Source organism: Somniosus microcephalus, chromosome 28, assembly GCF_052327205.1.
Source record: "Somniosus microcephalus isolate GS21.2 chromosome 28, FLI_Smic_1.0, whole genome shotgun sequence".
In the NCBI taxonomy this organism is placed as follows: Eukaryota; Metazoa; Chordata; class Chondrichthyes; order Squaliformes; family Somniosidae; genus Somniosus; species Somniosus microcephalus.
This window is the reverse complement of record NC_141014.1, coordinates 21715387-21727283: the sequence shown is the minus strand read 5'-3', so window position 1 is coordinate 21727283 and position 11897 is coordinate 21715387. Positions and strand designations below refer to the sequence as shown.

Sequence of the window (11897 nt, the reverse complement as noted above, 5' to 3'; positions counted from 1 at the left end):
TCGGCCGACCGCGGCCAGATTGACGGAGAAGACAGAGGCCGAGGGACACTTGCGCGTCGGCGGGAGTTTACAGGCTATCGCTTCTCGGCCTTTTGGCTAAGATCAAGTGTAGTATCTGTTCTTATCAGTTTAATATCTGATACGTCCCCTATCTGGGGACCAAATATTAAATTGATTTTTGGAACAGGGAGATGGAACAGGGGCTTGCTCCGTCCACTCCACGCATCGACCTGGTATTGCAGTGCTTCCGGGAGCGGTGCAGCTTCCCCTCTTTGGGGTGGGAAGTCGCAAAAGTCAAAAGCAGAAAAAGTTTTCGCACCACTTTCAGCCGTGCTGTCTTTCCGTTGTAGAGCCGCTCGGGCTCGCCCTTGTCGTGCCGCCGCCTTACTTTTCACCCGCTCGCTGGCCGGCCGCGCCGCAGGCTAAGCAGCCGCCTTCGGGGGTGTTTTTCGCTCTGCGTTTGCATGTCAAAATTGTGTTTTTCTTTCTTATTTGCATATGGGGACGTGCCCTGGATTTCAGGGCGGGGCCTCGCCACCTTTCCCGCTCTGCAGCTGACCTGGACCGTGCTGCACCCTGTTGGATTTCTGAGCCACTGCGCCCGCCCCCGTTGGAAAAGGAGGGGGGAGGGGACACCGCAAGCCCCGCCGGCGCGCTCCTGCGCGCCGCCCGGTTGGTTAATTGCTCGCAAAATGCAAATGCTTTCATGGCGTCATCTCCGCCGAAGGGAAGGGGGTGCCATACGGGCACGGCTTTTCGTCTGGCTTGCAAGTAAGTAAGCCCTGGCCGAAATTGCTCTCTTGCTGCAGGCCCGCCGTCGCACCTGCGCTCGGCCGACCGCGGCCAGATTGACGGAGAAGACAGAGGCCGAGGGACACTTGCGCGTCGGCGGGAGTTTACAGGCTATCGCTTCTCGGCCTTTTGGCTAAGATCAAGTGTAGTATCTGTTCTTATCAGTTTAATATCTGATACGTCCCCTATCTGGGGACCAAATATTAAATTGATTTTTGGAACAGGGAGATGGAACAGGGGCTTGCTCCGTCCACTCCACGCATCGACCTGGTATTGCAGTGCTTCCGGGAGCGGTGCAGCTTCCCCTCTTTGGGGTGGGAAGTCGCAAAAGTCAAAAGCAGAAAAAGTTTTCGCACCACTTTCAGCCGTGCTGTCTTTCCGTTGTAGAGCCGCTCGGGCTCGCCCTTGTCGTGCCGCCGCCTTACTTTTCACCCGCTCGCTGGCCGGCCGCGCCGCAGGCTAAGCAGCCGCCTTCGGGGGTGTTTTTCGCTCTGCGTTTGCATGTCAAAATTGTGTTTTTCTTTCTTATTTGCATATGGGGACGTGCCCTGGATTTCAGGGCGGGGCCTCGCCACCTTTCCCGCTCTGCAGCTGACCTGGACCGTGCTGCACCCTGTTGGATTTCTGAGCCACTGCGCCCGCCCCCGTTGGAAAAGGAGGGGGGAGGGGACACCGCAAGCCCCGCCGGCGCGCTCCTGCGCGCCGCCCGGTTGGTTAATTGCTCGCAAAATGCAAATGCTTTCATGGCGTCATCTCCGCCGAAGGGAAGGGGGTGCCATACGGGCACGGCTTTTCGTCTGGCTTGCAAGTAAGTAAGCCCTGGCCGAAATTGCTCTCTTGCTGCAGGCCCGCCGTCGCACCTGCGCTCGGCCGACCGCGGCCAGATTGACGGAGAAGACAGAGGCCGAGGGACACTTGCGCGTCGGCGGGAGTTTACAGGCTATCGCTTCTCGGCCTTTTGGCTAAGATCAAGTGTAGTATCTGTTCTTATCAGTTTAATATCTGATACGTCCCCTATCTGGGGACCAAATATTAAATTGATTTATGGAACAGGGGCTTGCTCCGTCCACTCCACGCATCGACCTGGTATTGCAGTGCTTCCGGGAGCGGTGCAGCTTCCCCTCTTTGGGGTGGGAAGTCGCAAAAGTCAAAAGCAGAAAAAGTTTTCGCACCACTTTCAGCCGTGCTGTCTTTCCGTTGTAGAGCCGCTCGGGCTCGCCCTTGTCGTGCCGCCGCCTTACTTTTCACCCGCTCGCTGGCCGGCCGCGCCGCAGGCTAAGCAGCCGCCTTCGGGGGTGTTTTTCGCTCTGCGTTTGCATGTCAAAATTGTGTTTTTCTTTCTTATTTGCATATGGGGACGTGCCCTGGATTTCAGGGCGGGGCCTCGCCACCTTTCCCGCTCTGCAGCTGACCTGGACCGTGCTGCACCCTGTTGGATTTCTGAGCCACTGCGCCCGCCCCCGTTGGAAAAGGAGGGGGGAGGGGACACCGCAAGCCCCGCCGGCGCGCTCCTGCGCGCCGCCCGGTTGGTTAATTGCTCGCAAAATGCAAATGCTTTCATGGCGTCATCTCCGCCGAAGGGAAGGGGGTGCCATACGGGCACGGCTTTTCGTCTGGCTTGCAAGTAAGTAAGCCCTGGCCGAAATTGCTCTCTTGCTGCAGGCCCGCCGTCGCACCTGCGCTCGGCCGACCGCGGCCAGATTGACGGAGAAGACAGAGGCCGAGGGACACTTGCGCGTCGGCGGGAGTTTACAGGCTATCGCTTCTCGGCCTTTTGGCTAAGATCAAGTGTAGTATCTGTTCTTATCAGTATCTGCTTGATTCTGATGCTAATTGACCTTGTGTCGCGATACTGGTGTTTCTGGTTTGGCTGCATTTTCATGCTGGCTTCGGCCTTGATCCAATCAGAGCAGAGCGATCTGCATAGATGGAGACTGACGGAGCAGAGAGCGAGGAAACCCGAGAAAGGAGCTATCGGGAGCAGAAACCGAGGCCGCCGGAGGAGGAGCGATTGCGGGAGCCCGGAGTGGAGAGCGACCTGCAGCGCGAGGTGGCGGCCGACCATGCAGCGAGGTCGAGAGCCTGCAGCGGAGAGCGATCGGCAGGCGAGAGGGCGGCCAACGAAGGAGCGAGCTCGGGAGGCCGGGGCGGAGAGCGATTGGCAGGCATGACGTCGGCCAATGAGGAAGCGAGCCCGGGACTCCAGGGCGGAGAGCGATTGGCAGGCGAGACGAGGGCCAAGCAAGCAGCAAGCTTGGCAGCCCGGGGCAGAGAGCGATTGGCAGGCGCGACGGCGGCCAATGGAACAGCGAGCTCGAGAGCCTGGAGTGACGGGCGACCTGCAAGCGAGATTGCAGCAAACCGAGGAGCGAGACAGGGAGTCCGGAACACTGTCCGAGTCACAGTGAAGAAGGTGGAGGGACAATCGCCCATCGACCGCTCCCTTTTTGTGAAGAGGATCTTGACCGGATGCTGCGGATTCCAAGTTGCGGATATCTTCGCTCTGCAGGATTTCCCCAGCAGTGGACATTTTGATGTGACGTTCAGGAACGTCGCGGCATGCCTGAAATTTCTGCAGGCAGTTAAGGAAAAGGGGAGTGAAACGCTGCTTTCAGTTATGACTGCCGAGCCTCTATTCACTCTCCCAACACAAAGAAACCGGGTGGTCACTGTACACATGTACAACCCGCACATCCCTGTGGTCGATGTGCTGACGTTCCTCGGCAGATACGTCGACAGTGTCGGGAACAGCGTTGACGTAAATGACCTGTTTGGGATCTGGACCAGCAAACGCCAGATCAAAGTAACCCTGAAAGTGGATGCCAAAGGAGCCATCCAGCACCTCCCCTCCAGCTTCGCCATCGGTGGAAGCCGGGGCTACATGGTGTACGCGGGACAACCCAGGGTGTGTCGAACCTGCGGGAGATCCGGGCACGTGGCGGCGACCTGCACTGTCACCATCTGTCGCAACTGCAAGCAGGAAGGCCACCAGACGAAGGATTGCAAGGAGAGCAAGTGCTGCAACTTGTGCGGGGAGACAGGCCATCTCTACAAGGCCTGCCCAAGGCGCAGCAGCAGCTATGCGCAGGCAATTAAAGGACCTGTCAACAAGGCCGCCTCAAAGGAGACCAGCACTGCTCCCACCGCAGAGGCCCTCACTGGAAACGACCAAACCCAGGCAACCAGCACTCAGCCTCCTCCCCAACAGCCAGAGACCATGGAAGAGGAGGCAGCTGGAGAACAACAACTGGGAGAATGGCAGGAGGTCAAACGAAAGAACAAAAAAAAAAGCCTCCCCCAAAGAGAGAGGCTGCCAAAGTCCAGGCCTGTGGAAAAAAGGCGGCACGCGCCCCAAACGGGCAACACCAGCAGCTGCTCATCTGATGAGGAAGGGCAAGAAAAGAACAGTCACCAACAACAAAAAAAGTGGCTGAGCGAAAAGAAACAAACAGGAGTGATCACCGTGCCCCAGGACACCGGTAGCAACGAAGGGCACAACGCAGCCCAGCTCCAGACCGCCGGGAGCGGCCAAGTTCCCGACGCTCCCCAGCTCCAGACCGCCGGGAGTGGCCAAGTGCCCGACGCTCCCCAGCTCCAGACCGCCGGGAGCGGCCAAGTGCCCGACGCTCCCCAGCTCCAGACCGCCGGGAGCGGCCAAGAGCCCGACGCCCCCCAGCTACAGACCGCCGGGAGCGGCCAAGTGCCCGACGTCCCCCAGCTCCAGACCGCCGGGGGCGGCCAAGTGCCCGACGCTCCCCAGCTCCAGACAACCGGGAGCAGCGGAGCGTCCACCATACCCCAGCTCCGGGAAACCGGGAGCAATGAAGCGACCGATGCACACCTGCTCCGGGAAACCGGGAGCCACGACACCACAGGCGACAGGCTGAGGGAAGAACCACCCACGAATGAGGAAGTCTTCTTCTCACCGCCGTCATCCCCCTGCCGGTACAGCAACCCCTCAAGAGACCAGGGCGAGTTCCTCAGCCCAGGGCAAGTACAGTTTTTCTCTGACACTGTGTGTATGCAGGTCCAGCCCCAAGGGATGGAAACAGCATAAAGGACTGCTTATTAAAATGGGACTTGAACTCTATTTAAAATTTAAAATGGGTTTAAAAATTGCAAGCATAAACGTGCGTAGCATCAAAAGCACGACGCGATGTGTTTCCACCTTGGGGTACCTTGCCAAGGTCAAGGCCGACCTACTGTTCCTGCAGGAGTGCGGCCTACCGCACTTCAGCAACTACAGGCAGTGGTCGCGATGGTGGCCCCACGGCCAATCGATCTGGTCAGGAGGCAACGATTGCCGTGCCTCCGGCCTGGGTATTCTGCTGCGGGGAGGTGACTTCACCATCACCGAAGTTAAGGAGGTGGTGGGTGGCCGCCTCCTCGCAGCAGACGTACTGTACAAGAATGCCCCGCTCAGGCTGATCAATGTGTACGCCCCGGCTCTCAAGAACGAGCGGCTGGCCGTCTTCCAGCAGCTACCGCTGCTGCTGGCGACGTCCAGGCCGGTTATTCTGGGCGGTGACTTCAACTGCATCATCGATGCGGCTGGGCGATCCGGCAGAGCCGACAGCAAACTGGACGCCACGTCCAGACTCCTGATGGAAGCGGTAAAAGACGCCAAGCTGCACGACATCTTCAGCAACCCTGCAGATGGAGCGCCGCGCAGATACACCTGGTCCAGGCCAGACGGGTCTGTCCGTTCCAGGATAGACTTCCTGTTTGTGTCCCAAGCTCTCTCGGTCAGATCCACCGACGTCAAGCCGGTGTTCTTCTCTGACCACTGCCTCTTACTAGCCGACTGTCACCCACAGGAAGACCAGAAAGTAGGCAGAGGGATATGGAAGCTGAACGTGAAACTGTTGACCCCAGAAAACATTGAGGAACTCAAAAGGGATTACAAAGGTTGGAGAACCGTGAAACCCCTCTTTGATTCCCCGGCGCACTGGTGGGAAACGATCAAGACCAACATCAAGAGGTTCTTCATCCTCAAAGGTGTTCAGAAGGCGAGAGAGGGACAGAGGGAAATGTCCCGACTCCAGAAAAGCATGCAGAATCTGCTCCTGCTGCAGTCGATGGGAGTCAATGTCGGGGAGGAACTCCAAGAGGTGAAGGGCCAGCAAGCCTCGCTCTACGCCTCAGAGTCCTCCAAGATCATCTTCCGCTCCAGAGTCCGCTCCGTGGAGCAGGACGAGACGTGCTCGCGTTTCTTCTTCCAAAAGGTACACAGAGGGAGCTCTGTGATCCACAGCCTGAAGGAGGAAGACGGCTCTGTGACGTCCTCGCAGCCTGACATGCGAAGGATCAGCAAATCCTTTTATGCCGGGCTGTACGACGCGAAGCCCACAGACAGCGCGGCCTCCCAGTCTTTCCTGTCGTCTATCTCGGAGGAGCTAGACGACAGCAAGCGGGAGAGTCTGGATCACCCGCTAACTCTGGACGAGCTGACAAAGGCCGTCCGGTCCTTCGAGACGAGTAAAACTCCCGGAAGCGACGGCCTACCGGTCGAGTTGTATTCGGCTCTGTGGGACTGGATGGGCCCAGACCTGCTGGAAGTGTACGGGGGTATGCTTCTGGCTGGCAGCATGTCAGAATCGATGAGGAAAGGCATCATCACCCTCATCTACAAGCAGAAAGGGGAGAGGGAAGAAATCAGAAACTGGCGGCCCATTTCGCTGCTTAATGTGGACTACAAGATTCTGTCCAAGGTCATCGCCAACAGGGTCAAGTCTGCTCTGGAGCTGGTGATCCACCCGGATCAGACCTGTGCCGTACCCGGCAGGAAGATCTCTGATAGCCTCGCGCTACTCAGGGATACGATCGCCTACGTGCGGGACAGGGGGGTGCACACCTGCTTAATCAGCTTGGACCAGGAGAAGGCTTTCGACAGAATATCGCACACGTACATGATGGACGTGCTCTCCAAAATGGGGTTTGGGGAGGGAATCTGCAATTGGATCCAACTGCTCTACACAGACATCAGTAGCGCAGTCCTAATCAACGGGTGGGAATCAGAAAGCTTCCCGATCAAATCTGGAGTCAGGCAGGGCTGTCCTCTCTCCTCCGTCTTGTTCGTGTGTTGTATCGAACCCTTTGCCCAATCCATCAGAAGGGATTCGAGCATTGGAGGGGTGACGATCCCAGGCAGCGGAGGCACTCAGGTTAAGACCTCCCTGTACATGGATGACGTCGCCGTCTTTTGCTCGGATCCGCTGTCGGTCCGCAGACTGCTGAGCATCTGCGACCAATTTGAACTGGCCTCGGGAGCGAAAGTAAATCGCAGCAAAAGCGAGGCCATGTTCTTTGGGAACTGGGCCGACCGATCCTTTGTCCCCTTCACCGTCAGGTCAGATTACCTGAAGGTGCTGGGAATATGGTTCGGAGCGGCTGGGGCATGCACAAAAAACTGGGAGGAGCGTATCTCCAAGGCACGCCAGAAACTGGGAATGTGGGATCAGCGCTCCCTGTCGATCGTGGGAAAGAACCTGGTCATCAGGTGCGAAGTGCTGTCAGTGCTGCTGTACGTGGCGCAGGTGTGGCCCATACCCCGACCCTGCGCCGCCGCAGTCACCCGAGCCGTCTTCCACTTTATCTGGAGATCGAAAATGGACCGTGTCCGGAGGGACACGATGTACAAATCTCCAGAGAAAGGGGGAAAGAACGTACCAAACGTCGCCCTCATCCTGATGGCCACCTTTGTGTGCGGCTGCATCAAACTGTGCACGGACCCTCAGTACGCAAACACCAAGTGTCACTACGTGCTGAGGTTCTACCTGACCCCGGTGTTGCGAAGGATGGGTCTGGCGACGCTGCCGCGGAACGCTCCATCCAGTTGGACCGTGCCAGACCACCTGTCCTTCGTGGAAAAGTTTTTCACGGCAAACACCTTTGACCACAAAGCTGTCAAGCAGTGGTCAGCACGAAACGTCCTCGAGACCCTACGGGAAAAGGAGATGGTAGATCCTCTCGGATGGTTCCCTGAGCAGACTGTCGAAGTCATTTGGCAGAATGCCTCATCGCCAGAACTCACAAACAAGCACCAAGACGTAGCTTGGCTGGTGGTGAGAAGGGCCCTCCCCGTCAGATCCTTCATGCACTCCCGACGTCTCTGCTCCACCGCACGCTGTCCGCGAGGAGGCTGCGCTTGGGACGAGACCGTCATCCATCTCCTTCTGGAATGTGCCTTTGCACAGAAGGTCTGGAAAGAGATGCAGTGGTCTTTGTCGAGGTTCATCCCGAGCAGCTCGGTAACACAGGACTCTGTGCTCTACGGACTGTTCCCAGGGACGCACACCGAGACAAACATCAACTGCTGCTGGAAGATCATCAACTCGGTGAAAGACGCCCTTTGGTCTGCCCGAAACTTGCTGGTCTTCCAGAGCAAGGAGATGTCCACGACCGAGTGTTGCAGATTGGCACATTCCAAGGTCCGGGAGTACGTGCTGAGGGACGCACTAAAGGTTGGTGCTGCCGCCGCCAAGGCACGATGGGGAAGGGCCACAGTTTAAGGTCCTCCCGCCAGTGTACACTGAGGGGCTGAAACCAGTGGGAAACCCCCCCTCGGGCCGCATGACGTACAAGTGTGTTAATTGTAAAGCACTTGTAATCTGTGAATGTAAATAGAGTTCCATGAACTGCATTCATGTGTATTATTAAGCCAAATATAATACGGTTGGTGGATTGTAATGTAATGTATTTTGAGAAATGTTGGAATGCACCTCGGCCCTCCTTGGGCTGTATGACTTATAAAACATGTAATGAAAATGTACCTGTTTGTGTAAAGAGAGTACCATGTACTGCTTTCATCTGTAATATGATTTGTGGAGTGTATATTGTAATATATTGAAACATGCTTTGATATATGTAATGATAAATGTAATGTAATTTGTAAATTGAGTGCCATGTGCTGAAGTTAATTTGCACTGTACCAGATGTGGACTGCATTGTCATGTACATGAACAAAGATTTTATGAATAAAGCATATATTTTGAAATAAAAAAAAAAAAAAAAAAAAAAAAAATCTGTTCTTATCAGTTTAATATCTGATACGTCCCCTATCTGGGGACCAAATATTAAATTGATTTTTGGAACAGGGAGATGGAACAGGGGCTTGCTCCGTCCACTCCACGCATCGACCTGGTATTGCAGTGCTTCCGGGAGCGGTGCAGCTTCCCCTCTTTGGGGTGGGAAGTCGCAAAAGTCAAAAGCAGAAAAAGTTTTCGCACCACTTTCAGCCGTGCTGTCTTTCCTTTGTAGAGCCGCTCGGGCTCGCCCTTGTCGTGCCGCCGCCTTACTTTTCACCCGCTCGCTGGCCGGCCGCGCCGCAGGCTAAGCAGCCGCCTTCGGGGGTGTTTTTCGCTCTGCGTTTGCATGTCAAAATTGTGTTTTTCTTTCTTATTTGCATATGGGGACGTGCCCTGGATTTCAGGGCGGGGCCTCGCCACCTTTCCCGCTCTGCAGCTGACCTGGACCGTGCTGCACCCTGTTGGATTTCTGAGCCACTGCGCCCGCCCCCGTTGGAAAAGGAGGGGGGAGGGGACACCGCAAGCCCCGCCGGCGCGCTCCTGCGCGCCGCCCGGTTGGTTAATTGCTCGCAAAATGCAAATGCTTTCATGGCGTCATCTCCGCCGAAGGGAAGGGGGTGCCATACGGGCACGGCTTTTCGTCTGGCTTGCAAGTAAGTAAGCCCTGGCCGAAATTGCTCTCTTGCTGCAGGCCCGCCGTCGCACCTGCGCTCGGCCGACCGCGGCCAGATTGACGGAGAAGACAGAGGCCGAGGGACACTTGCGCGTCGGCGGGAGTTTACAGGCTATCGCTTCTCGGCCTTTTGGCTAAGATCAAGTGTAGTATCTGTTCTTATCAGTTTAATATCTGATACGTCCCCTATCTGGGGACCAAATATTAAATTGATTTTTGGAACAGGGAGATGGAACAGGGGCTTGCTCCGTCCACTCCACGCATCGACCTGGTATTGCAGTGCTTCCGGGAGCGGTGCAGCTTCCCCTCTTTGGGGTGGGAAGTCGCAAAAGTCAAAAGCAGAAAAAGTTTTCGCACCACTTTCAGCCGTGCTGTCTTTCCGTTGTAGAGCCGCTCGGGCTCGCCCTTGTCGTGCCGCCGCCTTACTTTTCACCCGCTCGCTGGCCGGCCGCGCCGCAGGCTAAGCAGCCGCCTTCGGGGGTGTTTTTCGCTCTGCGTTTGCATGTCAAAATTGTGTTTTTCTTTCTTATTTGCATATGGGGACGTGCCCTGGATTTCAGGGCGGGGCCTCGCCACCTTTCCCGCTCTGCAGCTGACCTGGACCGTGCTGCACCCTGTTGGATTTCTGAGCCACTGCGCCCGCCCCCGTTGGAAAAGGAGGGGGGAGGGGACACCGCAAGCCCCGCCGGCGCGCTCCTGCGCGCCGCCCGGTTGGTTAATTGCTCGCAAAATGCAAATGCTTTCATGGCGTCATCTCCGCCGAAGGGAAGGGGGTGCCATACGGGCACGGCTTTTCGTCTGGCTTGCAAGTAAGTAAGCCCTGGCCGAAATTGCTCTCTTGCTGCAGGCCCGCCGTCGCACCTGCGCTCGGCCGACCGCGGCCAGATTGACGGAGAAGACAGAGGCCGAGGGACACTTGCGCGTCGGCGGGAGTTTACAGGCTATCGCTTCTCGGCCTTTTGGCTAAGATCAAGTGTAGTATCTGTTCTTATCAGTTTAATATCTGATACGTCCCCTATCTGGGGACCAAATATTAAATTGATTTTTGGAACAGGGAGATGGAACAGGGGCTTGCTCCGTCCACTCCACGCATCGACCTGGTATTGCAGTGCTTCCGGGAGCGGTGCAGCTTCCCCTCTTTGGGGTGGGAAGTCGCAAAAGTCAAAAGCAGAAAAAGTTTTCGCACCACTTTCAGCCGTGCTGTCTTTCCGTTGTAGAGCCGCTCGGGCTCGCCCTTGTCGTGCCGCCGCCTTACTTTTCACCCGCTCGCTGGCCGGCCGCGCCGCAGGCTAAGCAGCCGCCTTCGGGGGTGTTTTTCGCTCTGCGTTTGCATGTCAAAATTGTGTTTTTCTTTCTTATTTGCATATGGGGACGTGCCCTGGATTTCAGGGCGGGGCCTCGCCACCTTTCCCGCTCTGCAGCTGACCTGGACCGTGCTGCACCCTGTTGGATTTCTGAGCCACTGCGCCCGCCCCCGTTGGAAAAGGAGGGGGGAGGGGACACCGCAAGCCCCGCCGGCGCGCTCCTGCGCGCCGCCCGGTTGGTTAATTGCTCGCAAAATGCAAATGCTTTCATGGCGTCATCTCCGCCGAAGGGAAGGGGGTGCCATACGGGCACGGCTTTTCGTCTGGCTTGCAAGTAAGTAAGCCCTGGCCGAAATTGCTCTCTTGCTGCAGGCCCGCCGTCGCACCTGCGCTCGGCCGACCGCGGCCAGATTGACGGAGAAGACAGAGGCCGAGGGACACTTGCGCGTCGGCGGGAGTTTACAGGCTATCGCTTCTCGGCCTTTTGGCTAAGATCAAGTGTAGTATCTGTTCTTATCAGTTTAATATCTGATACGTCCCCTATCTGGGGACCAAATATTAAATTGATTTTTGGAACAGGGAGATGGAACAGGGGCTTGCTCCGTCCACTCCACGCATCGACCTGGTATTGCAGTGCTTCCGGGAGCGGTGCAGCTTCCCCTCTTTGGGGTGGGAAGTCGCAAAAGTCAAAAGCAGAAAAAGTTTTCGCACCACTTTCAGCCGTGCTGTCTTTCCGTTGTAGAGCCGCTCGGGCTCGCCCTTGTCGTGCCGCCGCCTTACTTTTCACCCGCTCGCTGGCCGGCCGCGCCGCAGGCTAAGCAGCCGCCTTCGGGGGTGTTTTTCGCTCTGCGTTTGCATGTCAAAATTGTGTTTTTCTTTCTTATTTGCATATGGGGACGTGCCCTGGATTTCAGGGCGGGGCCTCGCCACCTTTCCCGCTCTGCAGCTGACCTGGACCGTGCTGCACCCTGTTGGATTTCTGAGCCACTGCGCCCGCCCCCGTTGGAAAAGGAGGGGGGAGGGGACACCGCAAGCCCCGCCGGCGCGCTCCTGCGCGCCGCCCGGTTGGTTAATTGCTCGCAAAATGCAAATGCTTTCATG

The 11897-nt window shown here is 56.9% G+C and overlaps 1 protein-coding gene, 6 non-coding genes and 2 pseudogenes across 7 annotated transcripts; all 9 read left to right on the top strand.

Annotated features, from left to right (window-relative positions):
• Positions 1 to 76: 76 nt before the first annotated feature.
• LOC147099371 (U2 spliceosomal RNA) lies at positions 77 to 267 on the top strand. The gene has a single exon (XR_015074047.1). It is a non-coding gene; the product is annotated as a U2 spliceosomal RNA (small nuclear RNA).
• A 638-nt stretch (positions 268 to 905) lies between these two features.
• LOC147099370 (U2 spliceosomal RNA) lies at positions 906 to 1096 on the top strand. Its single transcript, XR_015074046.1, has one exon. It is a non-coding gene; the product is annotated as a U2 spliceosomal RNA (small nuclear RNA).
• A 638-nt stretch (positions 1097 to 1734) lies between these two features.
• On the top strand, positions 1735 to 1912 carry LOC147099369 (U2 spliceosomal RNA; annotated as a pseudogene).
• A 638-nt stretch (positions 1913 to 2550) lies between these two features.
• Positions 2551 to 2697, top strand: LOC147099368 (U2 spliceosomal RNA; annotated as a pseudogene).
• Positions 2698 to 6974: 4277 nt separating this feature from the next.
• On the top strand, positions 6975 to 8303 carry LOC147099367 (uncharacterized). The gene has a single exon (XM_085969310.1). The coding sequence runs from the start codon at positions 6975 to 6977 to the stop codon at positions 8301 to 8303; it is 1329 nt and encodes a 442-aa protein (XP_085825436.1).
• A 472-nt stretch (positions 8304 to 8775) lies between these two features.
• Positions 8776 to 8968, top strand: LOC147099366 (U2 spliceosomal RNA). The gene has a single exon (XR_015074105.1). It is a non-coding gene; the product is annotated as a U2 spliceosomal RNA (small nuclear RNA).
• A 638-nt stretch (positions 8969 to 9606) lies between these two features.
• On the top strand, positions 9607 to 9797 carry LOC147099365 (U2 spliceosomal RNA). The gene has a single exon (XR_015074045.1). It is a non-coding gene; the product is annotated as a U2 spliceosomal RNA (small nuclear RNA).
• A 638-nt stretch (positions 9798 to 10435) lies between these two features.
• On the top strand, positions 10436 to 10626 carry LOC147099364 (U2 spliceosomal RNA). The gene has a single exon (XR_015074044.1). It is a non-coding gene; the product is annotated as a U2 spliceosomal RNA (small nuclear RNA).
• A 638-nt stretch (positions 10627 to 11264) lies between these two features.
• On the top strand, positions 11265 to 11455 carry LOC147099363 (U2 spliceosomal RNA). The gene has a single exon (XR_015074043.1). It is a non-coding gene; the product is annotated as a U2 spliceosomal RNA (small nuclear RNA).
• The last annotated feature ends 442 nt before the right edge of the window (positions 11456 to 11897 follow it).